We start from the raw sequence: 13148 nt of genomic DNA, 5'->3' as shown, positions 1-13148 counted from the left end.
AGCAGGGTCTCCGTTCCTGCAGATGACCAATTGGGTTTCCCCCATTGTGGCCACCCCCTGCCATTGGGTGCATAAACAACTTGTCTCCTTCACCTCAACCCCTTCTTAAAAATCCCGCACAAAACCCTGACGCTACGTGTTGTAATCTCTCAGGTACAGTCAATATTGAAACTTTTCCTTCTGGTAAATAGCCAAACAGATGTCAACTGTTTTCTCTCCCTCCAGTTGCCGAGATCAAGCATCAGATCAACCTCAAGATGAGGTGATGCTGTTTTTTGTCAGCTTGGATCTTGTAGGTTGCTCTCATGGAGACTAGTTTTTCCAGCATTCGGTTCTTACCCAACAACCACCCAATTTAAAAATAGATTAAACGAGAAGTTCTTGTTCAGAAAGTATGTAGAGTTTGGAGCAGGAAGACCAATGTTTCGTCTCCCTCTCTTCTCCTCCTCCCCCTCCCCCAGCACTTTGTGGCACACTTGAAAACATCAGACATATCCAACAACTTTTTAATAAAAATTACTTTCAGAATTGAATTACATACAAGTGAAGGCTGTGTAGCTTAAAGTTTAAAAAAAGTGGCCAAAACATGCACTGTCAGTTAAATCTGTAACTTCCTCTACCAAAGACAGGCACATCTGGCAGGGAGTCGGTGCAAATTTCTTTACATTCAAGTATTCACCCCACTCTCCCACACCGGAAGGTTCCACCCAAGGCACAGGCACAGAGCAAGCCACAAAACCCTAGAAACAACGCAATCCCAAGGAGGATGTAAGTGACAGTTGTGGCCCAGAAGGCAAAAAGGTATAAGGTTTTATCACAGTAATTAGGGGAAGCTTTATCAATGTAATCTGGCTCGTAGATTCTGTAGATCCAAACATTCCCTAGAAATGTCAGAAACACACAATTAGTTACTCCCATCACACTCTCAGGAAATTGCATTAAATCCAATGTGCTCTAAAAAAAATAAACCAGATACAGCATTGTTTGCAGTTCCCAGTTTATGGTGTAATATTTCTGACAAGTTTGGGCTGCACCATCCTAGAGGTCACCATCAATGTCACCACACGCATTGCAACTAACTGCACGTGGGGGGAATGCACCCTCTGCTGTTGTGGTACCAGCAAACAGTCAAAGCAATATTCTAGTTAGTCAATGTACTCTAAACTACTGGTTTTCAGAATTGCCTTGGAGGTTCCTCTGATCAACTCCTTACTGCCAGCGTTACTAGGGATGGGGGAAGTAATGCCATGTTTAAATCATTTATAAAATAGATTTGGTACCAGTTCTGGGCAGCTCAAGAAAGACCCACATTAGGTGAAGGAATCATAGCATTGCAAGTGACCACCTCAACCTTTTGGCCAAGGTGAGGCATCAGATTAAGCCCAAGAGGAGGTATTTTCATGTCAGCTTTGATCTGGTCAGTCTCCCTTGTTGAGACCTCAAATTTGAATTGTTTTTTTGAACAAGCAATGAGATGGAAGGGCTTACCCTGTCCACTGCACATTGACCAACATGGCCGCTCAGGGAAGCAACTGAGATAGCATCGATCGTTCATATAATTTTTAGATCCAAGCCTAGGATGTGAATCCCTGTTTTTCTGTCTCGTCATTGATTATTAGCTAGCAAGTCTGGAGTCAATGGAGGCAAAGGATAACGCAAGACAATAATGCCATATTTCAACTAGATAGAAACAATCAGTTTGTTTAGCAAGTTCTGGGTGCCAGTGGGGTAGAGAAGAAAGAGAGAAAGAGAGAGAGAGAGAAAGAAAGAGAGAGAGAGAAAGAAAGAGAGAGAGAGAAAGAGAGAGAAAGAAAGAGAGAGAGAGAAAGAGAGAGAGAGAAAGAGAGAGAGAGAAAGAGAGAGAGAGAAAGAGAGAGAGAGAGAAAGAGAGAGAGAGAAAGGGAGAGAGAGAAAGAGAGAGAAAGAAAGAGAGAGAAAGAAAGAGAGAGAGAGAAAGAGAGAGAGAGAGAGAAAGAGAGAGAGAGAGAGAAAGAGAGAGAGAGAGAGAAAGAGAGAGAGAGAGAGAGAAAGAGAGAGAGAGAGAGAGAAAGAGAGAGAAAGAGAGAGAAAGAGAGAGAAAGAGAGAGAAAGAGAGAGAAAGAGAGAGAAAGGAAGAGAGAAAGAGAGAGAAAGAGAGAGAAAGAGAGAGAAAGAGAGAGATCTGGGGCTCACTAGAGAAACCCTAAATTTGCCATTTTGATCTTAAACCCTAGGAGACTTATTTGCAACATTGACCTCACCTTGGACTGAACCTGGAGGTTTGTGGATGATGGCAGTGCGGGGGATAACTTTTAAAAACATTAAAATCAACAGCCAAAGTCGGTAAATTGTTGAAACAGGAGTTATGGTTTTCTCCCCTCTTGCACACTTTACTAGGGAAGGATGAGGGGAACACGCAGGGCAATTCTGAAAATTGGCACCCAATAGATACAACTTGCACATCCTAAATATCTTAACAAGCAGTACAATCAATTAAGTTACCTGTTATAAACCAGATGAAGGAGAAAAGGGATATCACACTTTTCCAAACCCGGCCAATTTTATGGATGGCCAGAATGTTGCTCTCATCGTTTGGGGTACATGAAACCACTGATATCATCATGAAGAAGAGCGTGAAGCTTCCAGAAACAATTAAATAAATTGGGATCAAGTATTGCTTGGTGCAAGAATCCAAATAGATGGTGCCTATAAGGAGAGGGGAAGAAATTTAACACTCTTGGAATTAATTCAGATGTCACAACACCAGGCGTAGACTATCCAGTATTCTTTCCCCAAGGATGTTCCTTGTCAAATTCCCTTATTCCCAGTTGTGAACAGCAACAATATCGCCAGAATTTGCTGCTTTTCTGGCATTAGGAGGAAAGAAATTTTAAATATATTGCCCCACTTATGAGTATTTTGATCTACCCAGTTAAATTCGATATTTTCTTTAATCTTAAAAGCTACTGGAGCTCTGGGCCAAATTCTTAAACCAACAACCTGTACTCCTAACCAAAAATGTCACATGTTTAAACAGTCTAAATAAACAGCATGACTATAAATTTACATCTCGATAATATCTCACTTCTGCAACATTAATGCAGAAACAAATCTAGATCAAGTTGAGGCACCAATATTCTATTTAATAGAAATCTCACCAATTGTGATGGAGGCGATTGCCAAGAGAGAAGTCATAATTTTCATGGACACTGAAAAGAAATTTAAGAAGTTCAATGTACAACACTTGGGAGGAATTATTTTCCAAACCACCACTAGAGGGGGCTGCTGGTCGGCTCAGCCAGTCTGCCCTTTGCGAGAGCTATCCAAATTGGTCAAATTCCACAATCCTCCCCTCCCAAATCAGTTTCCAAAGGAACGGATTTAAAAAAGTTTGAGGGCAGCACGGTGGCACAGCGAGTAGCCCTGCAGCCTCACGGCACAGAGGTCCCAGGTTCGACCCCGGCTCTGGGTCACTGTCCTTGTGGAGTTTGCCCATTCTCCATGTTTGCGTGGGTTTTGCCCTCATAACCCAAAAAGATGTGCAGGCTAGGTGGATTGGCCACACTAAATTGCCCCTTAATTGGAAATAATTGAATTGGGTACTGCAAATTTTTAAAAAAGTTTTATTGATTCGGTTGCCACCCTGTCAGGCGTTGCAAACAAAACAGGACTGGCTGTAACAAATTTGCTACTTTGAAAGGCAGAGGAGGAACAGGAATTTGCATAATTGTGCATCGATCTTTTATATGCAAGTGGAATTTGAGGTTTTAAAGGACAAAGCTCGCTAATGTGGCAGGTCACAAGACTAGAACTTCATCTACAGCAGCCCATTTTCCACAGCTGCCCTTCAATAAGAATACTTGGTTTACTAGCATGTGCATTTTTTTTAAATAATGAAGCACTGTGCGGTTCTTGGATCAGTTTGAGATAGGGAGGATGGGGAGGTTCTGGCAGGCTTAAAGTGGACAAACCCCTCAGGTCCAGATTAAGTGTGTCCCAGGCTGCTATGGGAGGCAAGGATGAGATTACAGAGGCTCTGACCCAAATTTCTGACCACAGGGAGGTACCAAAGGACAGTTAATGTGGTTCCACTTTCAAGAAGGGTGGCAAAAATAAGCCAGGGACTCATAATTGGTGGGGAAACTATTGGAGAAAATTTATCTCCACTTGGAACGGGGTTTGATCAGGGACAGTCAGCATGGCTGGTCAGAAAGAGGTCATGCCTGACAAATTGGATGGCGACAGGGTACAGATGAGGGTACTTGTTATAACCTGCCTACTGACGATTGGCTGGGGACTAATGGCTATCCCACAATCCTATGGGAGTATGAACTTCCCCAATGAGGGGGGCGGAGAAACTCCTACTATAAATAAGCTGGCCAGTCCAGGAACCAGGAGGAAGGAGAAGGTAGCAAGGGAAGTTACTGCTACTGCTATGTATATATTGTTATTAGTAAATAAACTTTATTATTTTGTATCCTTAAAACTCGTGCTGGATTCTTCGGGGCCCTTACAAAAGTACTGCAGTTAATGTAGTTTACATGGATTCAGCAAAGCCTTTGATAAAAGGGACCATAAGACCATAGAGTGGAAGGCCATTCGGCCCATCGAGTCCACTCCACCATTCAATCATGGCTGATTTCAACTCCATTTACCCGCTCTCTCTCCATAGCCCTTAATTCCTCGAGAAATCAAGAATTTATCAACTTCTGTCTTAAAGGCAGCAAAGGTCTTAGGTTACAGGGGGATTGGTCAGATTAACCCTGAAGAGAGAGTGATACACTTTGGAAGGTGGATGGTGAAAGGCAGGAAATTGAGAGGATTTGAAGAAAGTTTTTTTCCCCCACCCAAAAGGGTGGTGGGAGTGTAGAATGCATGGCCAGGGGGGCAGCACGGTGGCACAGTGGTTAGCACTGCTGCCTCATGGCAGCAAAGTCCCAGGTTCAATCCCAGCTCAGTCACTGTCTGTGGAGTTTGCATAGTCTCACCCCCACAACCCAAAGATGTGCAGGGTAGGTTGCCCCTTAATTGGGTCATCTAAGTTTATTTTTAAAAAGTATAAAGCATGGCCAACAAAGTTGAAGGGGGAGGAGTAGTTGAGACAGGAAACCTCAATATTTCCAAGTACTTGGAGGAGCACTTGAAATGTCATTACAGTCAAGGCCATGATCTGGGGATTAGTGTAGATTATAGTCATTCTTTTGGTCAGTGCCAGCTTGATGGGCCAAGGTCCCATCCGCCAAAGCAAGAAAATAGCTTCAATAGAGCATACACAAAATGGACATTCAATACATCATCACATTTCACTTGTTAGTATTGAATCAGTTCATCGATTCCAGAGAACTTAAATAGTACCTGACGCCAGTGGGGAAGACGGAGGCTCTTCAATAGTCCGGAGCAGTGGAGTGTACAAGCTACTTTCCAGGTCCATGTCAACAGCCACTTCCTATCCAATGAACCTACAATTAGGGCCACTTCCTATCCAATGAACCTACAATTAGGGAGGTGTATCCACATTAAACAGGCAGCTAACAATCATGGCCCAACTGACTCAGTCACAACTTGGGGGGAGCCCATCAGCCAGAGTGTAGACAACACATGGGAAAAAAATTCTCATCTATTCACACACACACCACCTGAAAAATTCCTGGCTTGCTGAATTAGCACATCAACTTCAAAATGAGATTGGAGAACTACCTCATTCTGCCTGCAAAGCAAGCATGTTGCTTTACCCACATGTCTACCAACATTGTTGAAACAACCAATCTTTGGCAGGCAGTAATACATCAGCATGTTACTGTCCCTCCCACTTTACCCATTCACCACTTACCAGTTTGAAGTTAGACACAAACAAGGGGGTATTGGGTAATGGAAGACCGTCCTCAAAATCGAATCTACCACAAATAGGAACGCTAGCTGATAATTAGTTTGGCACAGGTCACCCTTTTGTTTTTGGCTCTTCCCAAAAAGCACCAATTGGCACTTCCCACCCACCCCAAAAATACAAGAATGACAGGACAGCGCTGGATAATGGGAACAACGCATTTCAGATGACTGGGGGGTGGGGAAATCAGCCTGCAAGCAGAACAAGAATTTAAACTTTATCAAGTCCTAGGATTACATCATGGGTTCCTCAATTACATGAAACACCAATATATGTTTTCCTCCGTTGGTCAACACACAGACGCTACTTACTACCCGCAACTATCAACCAGGATTATACAGATTATCTTTGAAACGGTTTTTAAATTAAATCCGATCGGAATGATGATTTAAATAAGTTTAAAAACTCAGATGACAATCTGAGACACACTTAAACTGCCCCTCCTGGCCACCAAACAGCTGGGGCTGGAGCAACAAATTCAACCCAAAGTTGCCGTCTCCAGACACTGGTTAAGACAGGAGCTCTTGTAAATTTTAAATTAACCCCTTGAGGGTGTAGAGGCACAAGTTTTAACTCCCACTGCCTCAAGGTAAAAAGCTATCGAAACCAGAAAGCTGAGACTGTTGCTCAATAAGAACTATTCTGACAATCAAAGGCATTAATTTTGGAATGACCGGGGGGGGGGGGGGGGGGGCAGCTCCGGGTCTAATTCATCAGAACTCACCCAGCTCAACGAGCAGAATACAGAACTAACCCTCGCCATGTCCATTTATAAAAGGACCCTTTCAATTTCTTCAAACCCAAATTCTCCTGTTCACGTTTGACTTTTAATTGGCTGTTTGCAGAGAGCCAATCCAAACGCGGTTGCACCAAACGGCACATGAGAGTTTATCTGGGATTGCATGTGGGTGGCAAGTCATTGAGATTTCCAATGGTCGCACTCTTTACCTGCTGGAGAGGGAGGCCATTTATTTAATGGGTCACTAATGGCCCAGAATCACCAAGAAAACATGATCCAAAAGGACGAGTTCCCAACCACAGGAAGCTCCCACAACTTTACAACTAATTAAGTATTCTTTGAAATGTCCTCACTTAATGTAAATACTGTGGCTACCAGGGCAGGTCAGTGTTATGATATGCAGATAATGATATACAGACAGGCAGCTAATGAACACAGAGAATAGAGCATGACCAATGAGCAGGCAGGACACTCAGGGGTGGTATCTCACTATAAAAGGCACTGGGCACTCACAAAGAACAAAGAAATGTACAGCACAGGAACAGGCCCTTCGGCCCTCCAAGCCCGTGTCGACCATGCTGCCCGACTAAACTACAATCTTCTACACTTCCTGGGTCCGTATCCTTCTATTCCCATCCTATTCATGTATTTGTCAAGATGCCCCTTAAATGTCCCTATCGTCCCTGCTTCCACCACCTCCTCCGGTAGCGAGTTCCAGGCACCCACTACCCTCTGCGTAAAAAACTTGCCTCGTACATCTACTCTAAACCTTGCCCCTCTCACCTTAAACCTATGCCCCCTAGTAATTGACCCCTCTACCCTGGGGAAAAGCCTCTGACTATCCACTCTGTCTATGCCCCTCATAATTTTGTATACCTCTATCAGGTCTCCCCTCAACCTCCTTCGTTCCAGTGAGAACAAACCGAGTTTATTCAACCGCTCCTCATAGCTAATGCCCTCCATACCAGGCAACATTCTGGTAAATCTCTTCTGCACCCTCTCTAAAGCCTCCACATCCTTCTGGTAGTGTGGCGACCAGAATTGAACACTATACTCCAAGTGTGGCCTAACTAAGGTTCTATACAGCTGCAACATGACTTGCCAATTCTTATACTCAATGCCCCGGCCAATGAAGGCAAGCATGCCGTATGCCTTCTTGACTACCTTCTCCACCTGTGTTGCCCCTTTCAATGACCTGTGGACGTGTACTCCTAGATCTCTTTGACTTTCAATACTCTTGAGGGTTCTACCATTCACTGTATATTCCCTACCTGCATTAGACCTTCCAAAATGCATTACCTCACATTTGTCCGGATTAAACTCCATCTGCCATCTCTCCGCCCAAGTCTCCAGACAATCTAAATCCTGCTGTATCCTCTGACAGTCCTCATCGCTATCCGCAATTCCACCAACCTTTGTGTCGTCTGCAAACTTACTAATCAGACCAGTTACATTTTCCTCCAAATCATTTATATATACTACAAAGAGCAAATGTCCCAGCACTGATCCCTGTGGAACACCACTGGTCACAGCCCTCCAATGAGAAAAGCATCCCTCCATTGCTACTCTCTGCCTTCTATGGCCTAGCCAGTTCTGTATCCACCTTGCCAGCTCACCCCTGATCCCGTGTGACTTCACCTTTTGTACTAGTCTACCATGAGGGACCTTGTCAAAGGCCTTACTGAAGTCCATATAGACAACATCCACTGCCCTACCTGCATCAATCATCTTAGTGACCACACTAAGTGTGATGTACACTCCGCCTCTTTCCACTGATGAACATCGACAGAGTGAGTCAGGGTGTATGTACAGTATCACACCTCTAGCACGTGGCTAAGAGCTAGTCTGGTTCAGTCAGATAGAGTAACCACACTGTCCTGGCTTGATACAATTCACACCTCTTTAACCTGGGGTTACCCCATCTCTGGATCTGTAAAGATTTAATCACCTGCTAATGGTCGCATTCCAAGCATTGTTTGGCATCTTTGAATCTGTCTATATATGTGTTTCTGGAACATACCTCTTCATTCACCTGAGGAAGGAGCAGCGCTCCGAAAGCTAGTGACATCGAAACAAACCTGTTGGACTTTAACCTGGTGTTGTAAGACTTCGTACTACACTTAGGTTAGCAGAGAGTCAAACTCATAGAGAACTGTGCTACTGGTGCAATAAACCTGATTGAACTAACTTCAAGGTCTGGAGTATCTTTTGGTTAAAGCTGCATCCAGTTGAAGCCTGTGTTATCCCAGAGTACCTAACACATCGGTCAGAGGTTGGGAATCCTGCGGAGAGTAACTCACCTCCTGATCCCCCCCGCCCCCCCAAAGCCTGTCCACCATCTACAAGGCACAAGTCAGAAGTGTGATGGAATACTCTCCACTTGCCTGGATGAGCGCAGCTCCAACAACACTCAAGAAGCTCAACACCATCCAGGACAAAGTAGCCCCGCTTGATTGGCTCCCCCTTCCACAAACATTCACTCCCTCCCACTCCCTCCACTGCTGACGCACGATGGCAGCATCTTGACTTGGGAATATATCAGCCGTTCCTTCACTGTAGCTGGGTCAAAATCCTGGAACTCCCTCCCTAACAGCACTGTGGGTGTACCTACACTGGATGGACTGCAGCGGCTCAAGAAAGCTCACCCACCACCTTCTTGAGGGGCAATTGGGGATAGACAATAAATGCTGGGCCTAACCAGTGAATCCTTGTGGTAGTCACCACTGTTGTATATACTGTATACGAGGGGTATTACGGTAAGGCTCCTGTACTACAGGTACGGGGGTAGATCCCTGCCTGCTGGCTCCGCCCAGTAGGCGGAGTATAACTGTGTGTGCTCACCGAGGTGCAGCCATTTCGGCAGCAGCTGTAGGAGGCCACACATCTCTGCGTAATAAAGCCTCGATTACTCTCTACTCTCGTCTCGTCGTAATTGATAGTGCATCAATCCTCACATTCCAGAAAGGATATATTTTGAAAACAGTCATACTGTAGGAAAAGTGACAGCCAATTTTCGCACATCAAGCTTCTACAAACAGCAATGTGCTAACGGGCAGCTAATCCGTTTAGCAATGTTGGTTATGGAATAAATATCGGGCCAGGGTGAACTATTCTGGTCTCCTTTGAAATACTGGCATGGGATCTTTTACATTCACCTGAGAGAGGTGGAGGGGCCTCAGCTCTCCAGCTTCCAAGATGAGTCATATTGGATTCCAGATGTTAGCTCTTCCAGATGTTAGCTCTGTTTCTATCTCCATAAATAACAGCCTGTCCTGGTCCCCCCATGCCGACACTATAGTTAAGAAAGCCCACCAACGACTCTACTTTCTCAGAAGACTAAGGAAATTTGGCATGTCAGCTACGACCCTCACCAACCTCTACAGATGCACCATGGAAAGCATTCTTTCTGGTTGTATCACAGCTTGGTATGGAGCCTGCTCTGCCCAAGACCGCAGGAAACTACAAAAGGTCATGAATGTAGCCCAGTCCATCATGCAAACCAGCCTCCCGTCCATCGACTCTATCTATAATTCCCGCTGTCTCGGAAAGGCAGCCAGCATAATTAAGGACCCCACGCACCCCGGACATACTCTCTTCCACCTTCTTCCATCAGGAAAAAGATACCAAAGTTTGAGGTCACGTACCAGCCTACACAAGGACAGCTTCTTCCCTACTGCCATCAGACTTTTGAATGGACCTACCTCGTATTAAGTTGATCTTTTCTCTACACCCTAGCTATAACTGTAACATTATATTCTGCTGTCTCTCCTTCCTTCCCTATGTACGGTATGCATTGTTTGTAGAGCATGCAAGTAACAATACTTTTCACTGTATACTAATAAATGTGACAACAAATAATCAAATCAAATCACTAATGCTGTCAGACGTTTGAGATTTCCCAGCATCTCCTTCCTTTTCACCTGAGTTTAATGACTCACCCAAAAGACAGAATCTTCTGACAGTGCGGCAGTCTCACTGGAGGTGTTGTCTTTGATATTTGTGCTGCTTCAGAGGGGGCACTGTGGGTTTGAAGAAGAGCAAGAGAATCCTTCTTGGTGTCCTGGACAAAATGGCTTTTTCTGGTCACCATCACATTGGTGTTCGTGAGAGTTTCCTTTGTATAAATTGGCGGCTGCGTTTCTTACACCATAAGACCATAAGGCATAGAACATAGAACAGTACAGCACAGAACAGGCCCTTCGGCCCTCGATGTTGTGCCGAGCCTTGTCCGAAACCAAGATCAAGCTATCCCACTCCCTGTCATTCTGGTGTGCTCCGTGTGCCTATCCAATAACCGCTTGAAAGTTCCTAAAGTGTCCGCACAGCAGGCAGTCCATTCCACACCCTAACTACTCTCTGAGTAAAGAACCTACCTCGGACATCCCTCCTATACCTCTCACCCCTAACCTTATAGTTATGCCCCCTTGTAACAGCTACATCCACCCGAGGAAATAGTCTCTGAACGTCCACTCTATCAACCCCCCTCATCATCTTATAAACCTCTATTAAGTCGCCTCTCATCCTCCTCTGTTCCAAAGAGAAAAGCCCGAGCTCCCTCAACCTTTCCTCATAAGACCTACCCTCCAAACCAGGCAGCATCCTGGTAAATCTCCTTTGCACCCTTTCCAATGCTTCCACATCCTTCCCATAGTGAGGTGACCAGAACTGCACACAATACTCCAAATGTGGTCTCACCAGGGTCATGTACAGTTGCAGCATAACCCCACGGCTCTTAAACTCAAGCCCCCTGTTAATAAACATTAACACACTATAGGCCTTCTTCACGGCTTTATCCACTTGAGTGGCAACCTTCAGAGATCTGTGGACATAGGAGCAGAATTAGACCATTCGGCCCGTCGGGTCTGCTCCGCCGTTCGATTATGGCTGATATGTTTCTCATCCCCGTTCTCCTGCCTTCTCCCCATAACGCCCGATCCCCTTAACACCATAACAGTGACCAAACCTGGAAAGTCATTTTTTTCTCAACATTTCCTTCCCGTGGATGTACAAATACTGAAAATGGTGGGGGACATTATAAACTACAGATGTTTAGTCCTCCGTGCCCAGTGGGCACCACAGGGGGTGGAGTGTATCACCGCCCAGGAAATTACATTGTGGTTTAGTTAGCTACGTTTCCTTTGCCGTTTTGATATTTACAGTGCCCCCACCAGAGGCTATCACTCCCTCTCTTTTTTGATTTATTGAGTTTTCATTTCTCAAAAGATTATAAACATGTTGGGGGGGTGGGGAAAGTCATGGACCCTGTTTTTTTAAGTTGCGTTTTCTCTGCCCCCCCTTCTCCACCAAAGTAATTTATAGAACATACAGTGCAGAAGGAGGCCATTCGGCCCATCGAGTCTGCATCGACCCACTTAAGCCCTCACTTCCACCCTATCCCCGTAACCCAATAACCCCTCCTAACCTTTGTGGTCACTAAGGGGCAATTTAGCATGTCCAATCCACCTAACAAGCACGTCTTTCGGGACTTGTGGGAGGAAACCGGAGCACCCGGAGGAAACCCGCGCAGACACGGGGGAGAACATGCAGACTCCGCACAGACAGTGACCCGGCGGGGAATCGAACCTGGGACCCTGGCGCTGTGGAGCCACAGTGCTATCCACTTGTGCTGCCCAATTTAATCACTGCATTTGTGGAACTGGCTGAAGCTGAAATATGATTAGAAACAGAAGTTGCATTGTAGTTTGGCCAGCAGCTTAACTGTAAATGGTGCACATGTCAGGTGTGATTCATCAGGTACACTTTTGTGGGTGTGTCAAAATGGAGGCCCCCACAATCTACGGGCCATCCAGTGGCTTAAATTAAACCAGCAGGTTTATGGGAGGGACTTCAGTCAACGTGTAATCTCCTTCACTCGATGAAAACGGCTTAGCTTAAGGAACACAGTTCCTTCATAGTTAAACATGGTCTGTGGCACCTCAGAGCAATCACCCTCTTCCCCAGCAGAATGCGTAGATCATGCAGTCACTGAATCACAGAACCACGCAGTGCGCATGAGGCCCTCATCGACTCTGCACCGATGCAGGAAAAACACCCGACCTGTCTACCTGAAGCCGGTAGCATAACCAAAGACTCCCTCCCACCCGGGTTAACCTCTCTTCCATCGGGCACGAGACAGAAAAGTCTGAGAACACGCACTAACAGGTTCAAAACAGATTCTTCCCCGCTGTTACCAGACTCCTGAATGACCCTCTTATGGACTGAACTGTTCTCTCCACACATCTTCTCTACTGAGTAGCACTACACTCCGCATGCTTCACCCGATGTCCATGTATTTACATTGTGTATTTACCGTATGTCCTATGTTTTTCATGTATGGAATGATCCGTCTGGACTGTACGCAGAACAATACTTTTCACTGAACCTTGTACACGTGACAATAAATCTAAATCTAATCTGATCCCATTTGCCAGCTCTTGGCCCATAGTCTTGAATGTTATGACGTGTCAAGTTCTCATCCAGGTATTTTTTAAAGGATGTGAGGCAACCCGCCTCTACCACCCTCCCAGGCAGTGCGTTCCAGACCGT

General features: G+C 45.3%; 1 protein-coding gene across 4 annotated transcripts; it reads right to left on the bottom strand.

Annotated features, from left to right (window-relative positions):
- Positions 1-492: 492 nt before the first annotated feature.
- Positions 493-6657, bottom strand: LOC140404809 (transmembrane protein 272-like). Of its 4 annotated transcripts, none has more exons than XM_072493544.1 (5): positions 6588-6657; positions 5335-5438; positions 3138-3188; positions 2482-2685; positions 493-881 (listed from the first exon to the last, which is right to left on the bottom strand). In XM_072493544.1, exons 2-5 carry the CDS (start codon positions 5408-5410, stop codon positions 676-678), a joined length of 537 nt encoding a protein of 178 aa, XP_072349645.1. In that variant the 5' UTR covers positions 5411-5438; positions 6588-6657; the 3' UTR covers positions 493-675. The 4 variants fall into 4 exon arrangements, with proteins under 4 accessions (XP_072349645.1, XP_072349644.1, XP_072349648.1 ...); XM_072493543.1 differs by having other exon boundaries at positions 5335-5470; positions 6588-6622; XM_072493547.1 differs by lacking the exon at positions 6588-6657 and adding an exon at positions 5810-6380.
- Between the last annotated feature and the right edge of the window lie 6491 nt (positions 6658-13148).

This window comes from Scyliorhinus torazame, chromosome 31, assembly GCF_047496885.1.
Source record: "Scyliorhinus torazame isolate Kashiwa2021f chromosome 31, sScyTor2.1, whole genome shotgun sequence".
Lineage (NCBI taxonomy): Eukaryota > Metazoa > Chordata > Chondrichthyes > Carcharhiniformes > Scyliorhinidae > Scyliorhinus > Scyliorhinus torazame.
Note: the sequence above shows the minus strand (reverse complement) of the source record. Positions and strands in the feature narration are given on the sequence as shown.